Raw genomic sequence first — 16705 nt, 5'->3', positions numbered from 1 at the left:
TATAATAGTGTTAAGGGTTATATAATGACAATTGATGATTATGGTGGTAGGTTATCAGAGGACTGCGGTCTCACAAATCGACTTATAATTGCGGAGAACACCCACGTCTGGGTAAAAGAGTTTTAGATCCCACCAATGATTACGAAGTAGGTAATTGATTTCCAACTACTACACAGTTTTTTTTTAATTTGTTTATGTAGAACAATTTAGAAACAATAATCAGTGATAACTTTAAAACCCGCAATTAACATACAACTTTAAAAAATATCCGAGGGAATCCATTAGTCCATTTACTAAGGAAGCGTAGCGCTACGCGTGCTACGTGTGTAAAGAAGCTACGGGGACCAGATGACGATGCACGATCTTAGGTATACTTGTTACCTGATTGTGATGGCGGCGTTGTTTAAACTATTATTTAATGATAGTTAATTTTGAAATTATCCATCTAGCTAACTTTGCAAATGGACAAATGTGCTGAAAAACATCGCTATATTCACTACCGTAAAAGCCCATATGTGCTCCACAAGTCCAACACGTAATTAAGGATCAATACTAATCTTTATTTGGTTTTGACTGAGTTATTTTTTCCTTTAATGAAAATATTTTGCTGTAAAACTGCAATATTTAAATAATTTGTACACTACAAAGATAGTGGAGGTAGTTTTGGAACATAGCTGGAATCTTTTGGACCAGGGGCTCCCAAAGTTTACTGGCCTGCGACCCACCTGAACCATTTCTCCATTTGGTATTGCACCCACCACTGGGTCGCGACCCATAGTTTGGGAAAAGCTGTTTTGGGCTAAAGTTGGGTGGTTTCACCTACTAGTTCGTGTCATCAACAAAGACGCGCAGATTTGTCAAATCTAACCTTTAATAACATGACAATACGGTAAACACCTAACATGACACTCAGAAGTCGTTGCAAGTATTGAGACCGCTTCAAACATACTTATTACTTTAACTTCCACACTGCTTTGAAAGCTCAAAAGGTTTTTATCTTCCAGTATCCTTCGCAATTGAAAAATCTGGTTACAAGCGACATAAAAGCGACTCTTAAAAATAGAATCGTAAAAATTCTATCAATACCGTCATTTGGCACTGAGTTAGTATGGTACAATCTTATTCGTTGCGTGCTCGGTCGCTTCTTCTGCGATCAGATAGAGTTTGAATTCGTTTGATTTTAATGCAAGTGTCACATGCCCCAGTTCCGAGTCCAGTCGCCCCGGCTCTCCACGTTCTAGAGTGCTTGAGAGTTCGAGTTGGCGCCAAATTTTAGGTCTCGGCGATTCTCATTAGGCTCTGTTCAAAGGAGACAGACGTGAACGTTGAACGCAGATGGGAGAGCCACCCTTCTCCCTGTATTGGGGCGAGTACAGAGCGGCAACCATGCCTTGAGGCACTGCTGCGACTAGCTGTTGTTAAGATTGGTGAAAACCGGCGGTGATGCATACGCTCATTCAATACGTACAGTTTAACTGAGTTTATACTTTACGCAAGCGCTCGTGGGCTCTTCGACTCGGAGAAAAGACAAGTGATTGAAAGTGCAGAGGATAGCATGTCGCTAGTTTTTAAAGACGACTTGCCGTAATGGTTCCACGTGTTATATATCACCTTTTGTCTCTTTTTCGACTCAAATTCAATAATTTTGTTACTATATTGCCGCACACCATAAAGGTTATATATGTTACAACCATTTTAGAATCAGGTACATTTATTGACAATTTTTGAATTAATTTGAGCCCCAGTACTCGCGCCTCGCGCTCGTCAAGCATTAGAGCGTGAATTGTGCTTTGAGACGAAGCGTTTTGTTTCTCGGCTCTTTGTCTGCGGACAGTACTCGTCGCGAGTGACGCATGGGGTGTGTCACTTAGTGATATTAGCAACGCGCGGGGATGGTGAATTACGAAGCAATACAACCTTTTACGGCTTCCATATTGTTTACACCTCACAATTGTGTGCACTTAATGTGCAAAAATACGCTTCAGTAGACTGATGCTAATATTTCAAATGTATAATTAAATACATTTTATTTCTAGCAATCTCTATGTACTCGTAACTTTGCAACCATTTAGTTATGTCTCTTGTTTAAACTTAGATTTACTTAAATATTATCAAGTTTTTGTTATTTCCTAAATACGTTACCACTTTGCTTTTGGCACTGTCGCCACATTTTGTTGAATTTTCTTTTCCAATTATCTCAAGGGTCGAAGCTGCAAGTCTTTCTCTTCCATAGTTCTTTGTCGTTCGTCATCTCATCATTCTCCTGCTTTTTTTTTACATCATCTCTTACACAGTAGTCCTTTTCCTTGATTTGCCTTAGCTCTTACACCCCTCTACATTTATTCCTAATTATTTATAAGTTTTTTTCCCGTACAAATAATTATTTGCAAAGTGAACGAAGCTTAAAGCTTGCTTCTTGGTAAAATAGTATAAAATTCCTGCTACTGCAGTCACGTTTCAAGAAGTTTCAAAAATATATGACGGTCGGGAAAGCTATATTAATTTTTACAAGAAACCTACTAGCTTAGGTTCTTGAATAGAAACTTAATTAGTTCAGTTCAACAGAACTTGGTCAACAACCATCAAGTTTCATGCTAAGGAAACGAACCCTTATGAATGAGTAGTTGAGTACTTGCATTGATTTCGGTCTAAAAGGGGTGTTTCCTCATATCTAATTAGACTGATTCAGATTGAGCGGATGTTGCAAGTACACAGTTACACCACGAAATTCCGAAATATTTTATGCCGAATTTTAGAATTTTATTATTCCGATTTTTAAATACTCGACCCATCAGAATTCCACCTATCGTAATTACGAACGATTTAAATCACGAAAGAATATATTTCCGAATAGCAAAATATATATTTTTTTAAATTCCGAACCACATAATTCCGAATACAACAATTCCTATAGTGACAAACACCGAATTTAACATTTAGACATGACGAATCCATAAGGGTTCCGTTTTTTGCCATTTGGCTACGGAACCCTAAAAAAGACTTATACTAACATATCTATCCTTTAATGTGATGAATATCTATTCTAAGATATTAGTACCCAGTCAGCTCAACGATCAAAATCCAGTGATTTTCACATCGTTAAATTTATCCACCGACCGCGTTTAAGGCAAAAGTAGGCGTGAGAAGTCTGGTTCGGGCGGGGGCGTTCTTAATGAACTGTGACGTCATTAAGAGCCCCACGACGTGATCTTTATTACAAAGCCGTGAACACTGTTTCACGTCGGCGATGAAGGATCTAACAGCCATAGACAGGCTTTTAGAACTTTAAAATTTACTTGCCGGTCGCGGGTGGTTAATCTACACTTTTCATGTAAAAAGTTAATGGTATTATACAGAATATTAATGTATTCAAAGTCAGGGCGGGCTTAAATAAAATTTCCCAAATAAATCAACAAAGCGAGGCATACACGTACACAACCTACGGAAGTTTTTATGTAAACTTATTTTCTCCATGCCTTTGTTCTGTGTATCATCAATATCATTATACTATTTAAGAAATATCCATCTCGATAATTAATTACGGAAACGACATATTAAATATCACAATAAAATTAACACAAAAGCCACCCACGACATCGTTTGACCTTTTTACATTGTGTGGGAAGAGTAAACGTGAGTTATAGTTATAGTACATTGCGTAATGAGGGGGGTAAGTGAATTAAAGACCCGAGTTTGCAATATTCTTATCCTCAGAGTTAGACACAATGTGTTTCATTACATTTGTGATGAAAAAACTAAATTTTAAGAGAAATAATTCTTAAAATACGGTGACATTCAAATCAAAATTTCAATTTAATTATTTCTTTCTTTCGAAATATTAAATTATAAACGTCAGTATTTTAAAAGTAAATCTCATTTATACCAACTTGGTTCGTATGAATTAGCGACATAATAAAAAAAATCCTCCTTGAGGGAGTTTATATTATATTTTTTTAAAGAATTACGTTACTAATGATATTAACAACCCACTGACATTAAACAACAAAAGTACATTTATTTAAGTGTTCCCATTTTATTAATTTATCATAGAAGCCAAAAGGTTGGTTTTATCCAGAGTCTAGTAAATAAATAAAACTGACAACTCCCATACACTGACGACCGATTTGGCGACCGGTTTGGCCTAGTGGGTAGTGACCCTGCCTACGAAGCTGATGGTCCCGGGTTCAAATCCTGGTAAAGGCATTTATTCGTGTGATGAGCATGGATATTTGTTCCTGAGTCATGGGTGTTTTCTATGTATTTAAGTATTTATAAATATTTATACATGTCGTATATTATATATATCGTTGTCTAAGTACCCTCAACACAAGCCTTATTGAGCTTACTGTGGGACTTAGTCAATTTGTGTAATAATGTCCTATAATATTTATTTATTTATTTATTTATTTATTTAAGTATACAACGCCCGTAAAAGATCCACCGCCGCCAAAATATTTGGTTAATTTGATCTTGAGCACATCAGCTGCATTTCACTTGTGAATTCATTCACAATGTGTCCATGCAATTTTGTAGCTCGCTGTTCATACTTTTGTCCATATTGCTCATAGTGAACACATTATTGGAAACTTCCCTTTTACATTAAGTCGAGGGATATTTAACTCTTACGGCCTGATTCGAACTTTAGGATACGTCAAACATTTCCTAAAGATACGATGTGGATTAGATATGTCAGTGTCAAAAGTGACGTTTTTGTTTGAAGAAACATCACTTATGACACTGACATATCTAATCCATATCGTATCTTTTACAAATGTTTGACGTATCTCAAAGTTTGAATCAGGCCGTTAGTCGTATTTGGATTACGAGTAGACTATTTCAAAATACTGTGCTATTGTACATGTTAGAGTGACAAAGTTCTGTAATGAATAACCGCACGTGATTTGAAAAACTCATTATCAACAATTGCAGGTATGACTGAATCTCGTCCATTCCCTATGGAGTCTAGCGTTGCAAGTAAAATTACTGATACAGACATGGCAACATTGGGTACATAATAATAATTTTTACTTTTCCTACTTTTATATTAATTGCAGGATTGAGACATGGTGCAATAATGTAATGTTTTACAAGCACTATTAAAAACGGGGTATTCACCACCTTGATTTGCTTTTGTGAGTTGAGACGTGACTGTTGAATCCTGGCTTCCCAGTTGAAATTCTTATACCTACCAGTGAAGATATATAGATTTGTAAAACTTCCAAATTAGTTGGAATTCATAATATATAATAATAAAGTCCCTTAGTTGATGCCCGCTGCAAACAAACTTCAACTAAATTATTTTTTAATAGGCAGAAACTCACGGCCTCTAGATAGCTACTCTAGCGCTCTGCCAACTGAGCCACCAAGTTCTCATTCATAGCCAAAATTTTCCCACCATATGGGTATAGGCAACCCTAGCCACATCTACCATTTTAAACTTCAAGTATCTCCGCAGCTACCGTACATGGCAAATACGAGTACTTCGCTTCTAAAGTACCTACCTGTTTAAATTGTAAATGATCATGTTGGCTTGAAACCGTAAGTCTTTTTTGTTACATTTTCTTCACATAAAAACCATCGCACCTAAAATTCATGATCTGTACAAAATGCTGCATGATACTTTTGACCCAGCTTACGCTCCAACCGCTAACCAATTGGCCATAAACTATAAAATATACAAGATCAGTACGAACCCTTTTTAGAAGTGGCGTCAGAAATTCTCCGCTAAAGATGTAAGTCTCCTTGAAACTTTGTAATGGCATCGACGTGGAACGTAAGTGAAGTAGCCTTAATGGCAACATTTTGAATATTTAGGATATTTAGTTTGCTTCGCATCAAGATGGTACTTACAGTAACCTACAATCTTGACGATTAGAGAGTATTTACTGTGATTCTTGGTTTAAAATGTAGTATACTTTTTAGGAGATGTGTTGACGACGACGGTTTCTACAACTCAACATATTCTGTTAAATGGCTAAGATTGCGCGCATAACATTATTATTATTATTAAACAGTTGTTATAAAAAAGTAAGTAAGTAAGTTGTTGTAAGTGAAAAAATTTGACCTGTAAAATTTGCTTTTACCAATAAAGATCTGTATTCCGTATAATTCGGAAAGTGGAATGAGTCACAGTCTTGAATTCTTATCGTTTTCAATATATGTATGAGTCATGTTAAACTGACACATAGCCGTAAGGCGTCATGTAACGAGTATGTATATGTATATATACATATGTCTATTCCAACTATTCCAAACAAAATAAAATTATCACAATGTAAGTAAATGTAGATAAATAAACATTTTAAACAGTAGAACATACATACGTAGGTTTCTCTTTATTATAGCAAAGGTGTATATTTCATGGCGCATTACTGCCATGAAATATACACCTTTAATTCAATTATACACAATGAACTAAATAATAAAAGTTTTGGTTCAACTTTACAGATAAAATAATCTACAAAACAATAAATAAACACTTCATTGTAGTTTATTATAAGGAGACGGAGAAAGAGGAGGGAGATAAAATACCATAATAATAATTTGTGCCTTTTCTCAATTTATTTTGTTTGCCAGGACGGTTGAGACACGGCTGTATATATACTTATATTTTTCTGCCTTTAAAACAATGGGATTATTCCGAGATAAGCAAAGTATGGCAACAATCTGTCTGGCTCTCGTTATATGCAAATAAGGATACGTACAGAATAAATTAAGTAGCTACGAGACAAAGACCTAGACTTTTTCATGGAAATCTAATATTAAGAACTCTGTTCATCTCTATAATCCTGCAACGAGGTGTAAGGCAATTTTGTGAAATAAATGCACAGTAAATCTTTATCTTAGCGTGCCATAAGACGTAAACGATACTTATAAGTTTGTGTGTCTGTCAAATAAGTATGTACCTATTTAAGCATTTATCTATATCTATTGACAATTAACCATTACAAATTGAACCATTAACGTTAACGGCCGGTTACAGTAGTTAGTATTAACGTTTCGGCCAACACTGAGAGTAGCTGCAGTTGCCATCCGAATGTCATCCGCGTGTTATTCTATAAGCGATGTTCATAAATATCGGTTGTGAATAAAATACTGCGTGTATTTTTGATACGACCACATTTTCTAAGGGTACACAGTATAGGTCCACATAAATTAATTTTCATTTGTTTTATTTACTTATAAATTATTACTTACTTTTTCTTATACAATAATTCAGCACGCAATGTATCATTACTTTGTTTTTATTACATTCGTCGCATTATTGGTCACACTTACTGACGCGACGTCACAACTGAGATGACTAAGTGCGCAATAAATTATCGCTCGATTTTTTAGGGTTCCGTAGTCAACTAGGAACCCTTATAGTTTCGCCATATCCGTCTGTCTGTCTGTCTGTCTGTCTGTCTGTCTGTCCGAGGCTTTGCTCCGTGGTCGTTAGTGCTAGAAAGCTGAAATTCGGCATGGATATATAAATCAATAAAGCCGACAAAGTCGTACAATCTAATATAAATATTAAATTTTTTTGAGGGTACCTCCCCTACACGTAAAGTGGGGGTGAATTTTTTTTAGGTTCAACCCTACAGTGTGGGGTATCGTTGGAAAGGTCTTTCAAAACTAATAGGGGTCTTCAACAAACATGTTTTGATAAAGTGAATATATTCGGAGATAATCGCTCCGAAAGAGAAAAAAAATGTGTCCCCCCCCCTCTAACTTTTGAACCATAGGTCCAAAAAATATGAAAAAAATCGTGGAAGTAGAGCTTAAGAAAGACATTAAATGAAATGTATAGGTAGCAGATATGATCAGTTTAGCTGTTTTTGAGTTATCGCAAAAAGTTTCTCCTATAGTAAAAAGACTTAATTGAGATACTGATTATGCAAATTTGCCTATTTGTTTAACTCGCGTGAAAGGTACCGTTTCATCCCTTGGTTAACAATTTACTATACTTTAAGCTCCAGTTTAGCTTATTGTGACGGAAGAGTAACTACGGAACCCTACATTGAGCGTGGCCCGACATGCTCTTGGCCGGTTTTTTTTTGCAATCTTTTAGTTAATTCTAGATCAAAAATACATTTTTAAATAATTTCGAAGTAGGTACTGAAACCAACGCCTCGTTTTGCTTTGCGGTTAAATTAAAAAAGTGGCTGTGACATAGTCGGACAGACAGGCGGACATGACGAATCTATAAGGGTTCCGTTGTTTGCCATTTGGGTACGGAACCCTAAAAAAACATGCTGTATGTGCTATCGCCTGTCACGAGCAACCTTTCGATGAAAAAGCATTATCAATCGTGATCGTACTTTATTAACTCGAGTTTCGTAGTCATTATTTGATCGGGTTTGAGCTGGGTTAAATTAGACTAAACAAACAAACGCTTAATTAGTCTTTGAGCTTGTCTGTCTTACTTCAAACCCTAAAAGAAAGTTCGAAGTAATTAAGCCTCTTAAGTTTCCCAATAAGAGATTCCCAATATTGATTACCTCATTTTATAGGGCCGCGTTTTGTCTATTCTTATAATCTATTTCATTTGTATATTAGAATGTCTTGCTTGTGCATATTTTGAATTATATAAACAAAAGCAGATGCGTAGGATCATAGTATACCTAGTTATAATTTAATATGAATGCATCTGATTTTCGTAAATTTTAATTCTGCGTTGAGTGATCTTTTATTTGTATCCGTTATAAATTGGTACTAAAGAAATATGAAAATATTTCGTTATAACTGCTTTTTATTTTTTTATTTAATGTCTGAATGAAAGTTAACTACTTCAAACTTAAGTGTTATACGTTATGAGCGTTTTACTTCCTTATTATGAGTGAAATAGGATGATAAAATATTGCACAAAATAATTTTGTGCAATGTTTCACATAATTGACATCGTCTCATTTTGTAACTTCAGCCCTTGAATTTTAAGACCTAATAATGTACCGTTGAACACATTTTTTTTCTAAAACAGCGGTAAACACCTGAAATATAAATACTGGGCTGTAAATCTTTGCGTAGAAGTAAGTACGAGTATTTAACAACAATACCACATTGTAATATATTGTATGAATATTCATAATAACACGGATATTATGATCCTATAGACAAGTGCTGGCTCGCCCTATGCGCCGCGCTTCTAATGAAGTCGATCTTAAAATCACTGGCAGTCATATCAGGCTAGCACCATGCTGAGGCGGGACCATTTCGTGGCTTATATATTGTGTTTGTTACTTGTTGTTTTTTATTTTATTTTTTCATTTTGCCACGAATAAACGCTCTCAAGTGTGGAGTGGAAAAAATCTCTAGAAGCATCTTATTTGTGTTGTGCAAGTCATGAGGAGTAGCCTAAATAATGACGTCACAAGAACCATTATACACACAGCAAATACCAGTGCACCGCAAATATCAATAAGCCGACGTCATCCCGTGAATGACAAGTTAATAACGGTTGCCGGTTGGCTGTCGCCGTCTAGACGTTAGCCTTGGCGTCCGTATTGCGCCATTACGAGGCTGACTGTACTCCGCTGTATTACAATAATCCTATTCTTAGCAGTGCCTTCTTTCGTGGACGGGGATTGCATTTTAAATTACTTTGGGTATTACGGTTTAGTTTCAGTCTTCGAAGTTAGTCATGTTGATATGCAGTTTCTTACTCACGGCCTGGTTCGAACTTTAAGTTTATATGTTTGAAGAAATGTCACTTTTGACACTGATCCATCCATCTTTTGAGACGTATCCATGTCATATCTTTAGCAAATTTTCGACGTTTCTTAAATTCGAATCAGGGCGCTACTCCACGCATATGTACCTTCCAATAATATGATTTTATTATTTATATTTTATTTTATTCACGTTTCTATTTATAATATGTTTTATATGATTGAAACGTGTCTTCAGGATATATCCCGTTCTTCTTATTTGAGTTTCATGTACTGAAAAAAATGTATCCCGCTTGTAAAGGTGCCGCGTAAAAATTAGCTTTAGATTCCCTTAAATTTGCGATGTCTACAGGAAAGACGTGAACGAGTTTGCTATAAAATGTGTATGGCCCAAACAGCGGCGAAACTACACTTAGGCTACGTTACGGCGTATAAGCTCTAAAAGATTCAAGCTACAAGTAATGAGTTATTCTCACTGATTTAAAGGCCAATTCGAACGCACACTGACATCAATACGATAAAATTCAGTTATAGGACATTTCGCTCGTACTTATATTGGCGCGAGCGAGACGCACGATAACTAAATGATATCATTTATTTTTATTTTATTTATTAATTAAATTAAATAATTCTTTTCTGTTATTTATTTATTTAATTATAAAAACATATTATTATATTATTAAAACTTAAAATTTACACAAACAAACCGCTCCCCACCGTCCCGGGTGCAAAGGCGCCCATGATACTCGCAGCATTTCCACGCTGAATTACCATGGACAGCCTTTGCACTAGGAACGACTCGGAGCGGGGACCCTCCCCCTTTTGCCTGAGACGACGGCCTAGTTCGCGTATAAGACGTTTTGCGTCCGCTCCCCAGCAACCCGCCGTTTCCACAGCGAATGGAACGAATATGTAGCCTGGGCAAATAGGGGCATATTTTTGCCTCTTTAAAGCCGCTTGCGTTTCGGCTGCCGCTCCGGCCGTGCGCGAGGTACGGCTGATGTGGGAGGCGGCGAAGGTGCTGACGCACGTAGCGTCCCACACCAAGCACCGCCCCCGTTCCCATGGTATTAGGGTCAGGCCATCGGGTCGTTTGCCATCGGTGCGGCTAAGACCAGGGGGCTCAAGCACCGACGGGACACCAGCCGACCTAAGGGCCCTCTGGACAGTATCGTTGAGGGCATGGTGACGCGGGTGCCTACCTGCGCAACGACGGCAACTCAGTGCGTGGTGGCCGTCAGCACCCACCATGGAACCGCAGATGCAAAAGTGTGGTTGGCATACATCGCAGCCCAGGCGGAGAGCAACAGCCACGCGCAGTGAGTCACTGTCGAGTAAGGTGCCCAATTGGGGCGAAGGCAACGCGTGCAACCATGCCCCTGATTCTGGTTGCGACACTGCCAGAAGCCTTGCACGGTCAACTCCCGCGGCGCTCATAATGAGGTTGTCTAATGTAGCTTTTGAGAGAGTGTCGTCCCATGCACGCTGAATTTTTGGGTTCTCTGGCACAGTTGCTCCCGGGTTGATGCACAACCATGCCCTTAAGGCGTCCGCCACATGGGGTATGCACACTCTGTCGCCATTTTTTGGTACAATATTAGCAACAAGGTCTGCCACCCCATGGGCCGACGCCAGAAAGGCTGGCAAGCACACGTCTTTTATACGCCGCACGCCAATGCCACCGTGACGGACCGGAAGGGCTGCTTGTGTCCACTGGTTTTCGTTCATAAAGATGTTTACCAAAGACTCTATTGATAACTTTATAGCGGCATCGAAGCAATCGATGTCGTCAGGAAATAACCACACGGGGGCCGTACGCAGAAGATAGGTTACCTTAGGTACGGCAAAACATTTTTGTAATAGAACCAAAGCTACATGCGGATTGATGTCCTTGAGGCGTTCGCCAGCAAGCAGAAGGAGCTCTTTTCGCCTTAGCAGAGCCTCGGGTACTGCAGATGGAAATAAAGGGGCTCCGAGTAAAGTAAAAGAGTTAGAGCTAAGTTCCCTTAGCCCAGGCAATACCGATGAGAAGGAGGGGAAGAAAGAAGATGACTCCAACCCGCACGCGAAAACTTCACATTTGGACGCATTAACTTCCAACCCCAGATCCTTAAGGCGCGGAAGCAAAATAAGCAAGTCTCGCTTTACTTCTTCTGGTTTACCTCCAATGGTACCATCATCGAGGTACCAAATGTTGAGCGGGGACTTAAGCTCAGCGATTGCTTTTTGTATTGAGAGGCTAAAAGTGAGGGGACCCAACGGATCTCCTTGTTGAGCACCCACTTGAGACAAAATACGACTGGAACCATAGAAGAGGTTGGAAGGTAGGTGATAGACCTGGTGTTTAGGTGTTTTGCCGTACCTAAGGTAACCTATCTTCTGCGTACGGCCCCCGTGTGGTTATTTATTTATTTAAAACTTTATTGCACAAAAGAAAAACTTAATGTACAAAAGGCGAACTTAATGCCATGAGGCATTCTCTACCAGTCAACCTTAGGGCAAAGCAGAAAAGATTGTAGGCGGTGCGTTTAAAAGTAAAAGAAATTGTTATTGAAAGAATTAGAGTCCTAATACACATAAATTACTTATAATATATATACATAAATACATAACCAATTCGTCAGACTGATACTTATTGATCTTTAAACTGCCAGCAAATAAATCACGCACAGATTTTTTGAAAGCAAACTTGTTGGGAGCTTTTCTAATATCATTCTGATGTCAGTGCAGTGTAAGCCAATTCGAAGGCTTGTTAGTGATTTTCGTGAGAACAACTCATCTAGCGCGAGGTACCGTTATGCCGTAGCACACCGTAGCACATAGCAGGGTATCACAAGTAGAAGAAAATCAGTCGTAGCCCGATGACGAAAGAATCAGGTGTATTCTATTTTTATAGCAGGACATGACTGATCTGTCAGTATTAAAAGTGACGTTTGTGGTTGTAGAAATTAAAATTAAAATACGCCTGTGACAGGGAAATGTTTGTCCACTTCTAAATATTTCCCATTCTCCATGAATTTTTAGTATATTATTGATACAATGAAAAATTAGGTTCACTTATAGGTTTTCCTATTTTTCAAAATTCCAATACAAACAACAAAAAAAATAAGCGAAACCTATAAACCTAGAATATATTATGCTGAAGTGATCGACATTAAAAATAAAAGTGATTTGTTAAGTTAGTGGAAACAGTTTTTATCCGAAATGGAAATTTCATAGAAAAAGTACCGTTATTTCGTTAGGATTGCAAAGCTATTCTTCCCTCTTAACACATCATGGAATGTGCTAAACGAGCGCGAGCTACGCGCTACGAGCGTAGCCGATAACATGGGAAAACCCGTATGTAGCGAAAAGCGACTACAAATTGGGAGCGTGCACGACTGTCACGCAACCTAGTGTCCGCAAGTCTAGGGGAAAACGTCAATTCACTACATCTTATAAAACTACTCCAAAACTAAAAACTACTGAACGGATTTTCATACGACTTTCATCTATCAAAAGAGTGATTCTTGAGGAAGGCTTAAGTATATAACTTGTTAAGGTTTTATGTAAATTGTTTGAAATATAACGATGTTGTCGGAAAAAAATCACGCTGGCTAGGAGCTTTAATTGAAAACGCTGCCTAATCCGTTTGAGCTATAACAACACAATGTATGGTGGGGTTGTTTTTCGTTCATAGGTCTACAAAAAAGTCCGCGATGTCAAATGTCTATCTTTTAAGGATAAGTTACTATACATATTCGTAACTTCTAGAAAAAGATCACGCCATATGTGGCATTTGCAAAGCTATTTACATGGATACATTATTAACAATTATCAAGATAAATACGTTAGTTATATTAAGCATTTCATACAGCTTACAATGGTCTCTTACACCATACAATTTAAATGAATATTTTAGGAGTAGTCGTAAATCAAAGTTTCATTTCGAGCCATATGTTCGTACGAAATGTTAAAGACGCTATCCGCAGTTAGTTCAAATTTTTACCACCTTATGCGCTGGGATCCCTTTACTTAGCCCCACCATGCACTTCGCACGGTCCCAATAGAGAAACTGGGTAGCGAGTCGCTGGCAGTGCGCTGAATGAACTTCCTTAGTAACAATCGTAGCCACTTAAAAATATATCATCATGTCAAAGGTTACCTTGCTCATTGATTGGCTTCGGTTGTAAATGTCAAATTTGTCTGTACCGCCCATTTAACCAAAGGTTTTAGGTCATTTTACTTGGAGGTCGTCTTGATAATTACTGTGGTTAAAACTTAATAGTTGCTTATTAAATTCCAAACCAGTAAACTCGTAATATACGAGTAGGTATCTGTCATGGATATTGATTCTAGTCTGATGTAATAGCGACTTATGGAGGAATTAAGTTTGTAAAATTTAATGAACGCCAACTATGTAGGTTAGGGTCTAAAAGGGTTTGATTAATCGTACGATGGATTATTGGGAGGTTTAATTAAATACTTATTTAGTCTGGACCGATTTCCATTTTACAAAAGAACGCTCAAATATTTTCTAGTAATGAAAGTCGGCGGTCGGTATCTTTTTAACTTTGCCCATTACGAAAACGGTAATGATAATATCAATAACGAATAACTTTTGCAGTAATTTCCATTATATTTAATGGAGTTCTTAAAGACAAAAATCTTTAGGTAGATTCTTACCTTCATTAATAAACCTAAAAAATACTTAAGTACTTAGAGTAAGAATTTGTTTCTTAATTTCAGCTGAAAACTATGACTATTTAATTCTGCTTAATGCAACAAAGTTATGGCAAAACTACATTTGTAAGTGTAAATACGAATGGTTACTGCCTGCAATTACCTAGCAATCTAGGTGCAAGTTCTAAATTGAAGTGCCCTGATTTTTATGCATTTATGCCTGGACTGGATCATAATCTGGGCAGCTGGCAATTTTATAGATATTAGACACCATAAAATTTGATATATTAAAGCGGCCGAGTTGGGTAATGGCGTTTCCTTGCTTATTTTGTAGCTGATTTGCAGAATGCTCACAAAAACTTGGCTGTCGGCATCGGCCTTTGTCCTTAACTCAGAATTTAAATTTAGGTCTTTTCGTCATTCGGATGTTATTTTTACAAGTATATTTTATATGATAATATTAAATAGTCAACCGATAAATACTATCGTAAAAACAAACATACGATATAGCCAAAGCCTAAATAGAATCTGTCTCGTAATTGTTTAAATAAAGCCCAACAAGTCTTATGAAAATGCAAACAATGAGGTTTATATTAAAAGTTAAAACGTTCTATAAAACAATACCCTTCTCTTCATTATAACCGCCTAATACGCTAATGAAGATCATTATCGTTTTTCTACACTACTATGCACCCTTGAGTGCAGCGAAGGTTGCTGTGGTGCATTGACTCCGAACAACCGGCCAAATCCAGTTTCCTTCTACATAAGCGCTAGTAAAACTGGCGGGAAACTTTTCGATTTAGCTAGGTTATAAGTGGGTGGTAGTACTAAGCAACAGGTGTTGGTGTTGCGCGTTACGTAAGGCCACCGGCGCGCGCATTCCATTGAGGCGGTAGTACGGCGCTATCGATTAGGAGTACGGACCATGCCCATCGACCCGGCAGCCGGTGTATGCCGCCCTAAAGCGTCTTGCTCAGTCTTGGACTAACTTGTTTTTAAAGTCGTTCTAATATGTTAACTCTGTTGAATTTTTATCGAAGTAATTTGTTTCTATAAAATGTTATGACATGATCCCACCGTACATTTATTGTGACTGTGTAAGTTTATTTTTATATGCCCTCTGCTTCATAGTTGCACACGAGCTGCCCTCGCACCGTATCTTTAGTTAGTACCTAAGCTTGCCGCTCCTGACAGCCGACCGCGTGGAGCGCACGAGGCGCGGGACAACCGCGACATCCGTTACGATACAATGAGTTGAATATTGGAGTCACGGTGACTTCAAGTTTTTCTTTAAAAACTTTTCATAGCGCGGTATTAACGTCTTCACTGCCATAGCGAGGTACGGCCTATGACTTTATTTTTCCGCTTTGTAGGGAAAAGTGCCCACGAACAGAGAGCTCGCCTAGCGGGTCGCTGGCAGTGATTGTTAATAACTACCTAACTGTTGTATTTAATTAAATTATGAATAATGATAATTAGCAAGTTAGCTTAATCGCCAAGCAATATTTCAATATATAATCAATACGTTGGCTTAATTATCCAAAAGAATTCTACTTAAGAGGACAATTTATTTTTCACCACAGCAACTGGTAAAGGCCCTCTTGATTGTTCAAAAACGAATCAGAAAGTTGCATTTTATCCACATGTGGGGCAAAGTAATCAGATGAAAATTTTGAGTTGTTTCACTTTTAAATTATGATTTTGAATGATTATTTTTTTATTACGTTCATTTAGATTTGATTTCATTTGAATTTTTCGGTATTTCATAGTTAGTAGTTTCCTCATGTTGGTGTGGTGAAAAATTATGTGTTTCACTCGGAGGCAAAGTTTGTTTAACCCTCGTGCATTGAAAATATTAGCACGAGCGGTTAAACAACAACTTTGCCCCCTTGTAAAACAAATAACTATTTCTTTGCATGCTTTGACAAGCTCAAGAAAAGTTAATTATGATTTTTTTTTCACGAACATTTATAAGGATGCTTGCTTATAAAACCTCTTTGTATAAGGTTTCTCAAGAGTCCATCGAAGTCTTCCGCAGGAAGATGTGCTTATAATTTATTTGTTATTTAATTTCCTTTGATATTTTTGCGGTCTACACTCACACTCTTCAAATATATTGGCTTGGATGTTGTCGAAATGTCGACAATCATCACCGCTGTACACACATTTAAGTAAGTCTTATTGCTTTCAGTTTGGCAAACATTTTTCATAATTCTGTGATTTTTACAGTATTTTATACAATCGTGTTAAAAAAGTAGATAGTAAACAAGTGCATAAAACAACCCATTTCACAGGACATTTATCGGTATATTAAGCGTCTCACCGCGCTCTGGGGCGACGACTTCTTTCACTAGAGTTTTTTTCGATAACCACTTTCACTACAATTATTAATT

At 37.5% G+C, this 16705-nt stretch overlaps 1 protein-coding gene across 7 annotated transcripts in view; it reads left to right on the top strand.

Moving 5' to 3' along the window:
• The window catches only part of LOC133519877 (rho GTPase-activating protein 100F), a 61186-nt gene that overhangs the window by 12760 nt on the left and 31721 nt on the right, over positions 1 to 16705 (top strand). Inside the window, exon 1 of one of the 7 annotated variants that reach the window (XM_061854051.1) lies at positions 12291 to 15409. The exons of the other annotated variants lie outside the window; for them this stretch is intronic. Within the exon in view, the coding sequence (XP_061710035.1) occupies positions 15380 to 15409 (30 nt within the window). The 5' untranslated portion in view covers positions 12291 to 15379. Of the gene's footprint in view, positions 1 to 12290; positions 15410 to 16705 lie in introns of those variants that run through there. 7 annotated transcript variants of the gene reach the window in all.

Source organism: Cydia pomonella, chromosome 7, assembly GCF_033807575.1.
Source record: "Cydia pomonella isolate Wapato2018A chromosome 7, ilCydPomo1, whole genome shotgun sequence".
NCBI classification, from domain to species: domain Eukaryota; kingdom Metazoa; phylum Arthropoda; class Insecta; order Lepidoptera; family Tortricidae; genus Cydia; species Cydia pomonella.
The sequence above is the reverse complement of the archived record's forward strand: the minus strand, read 5'-3'. Positions and strand labels throughout refer to the sequence as shown.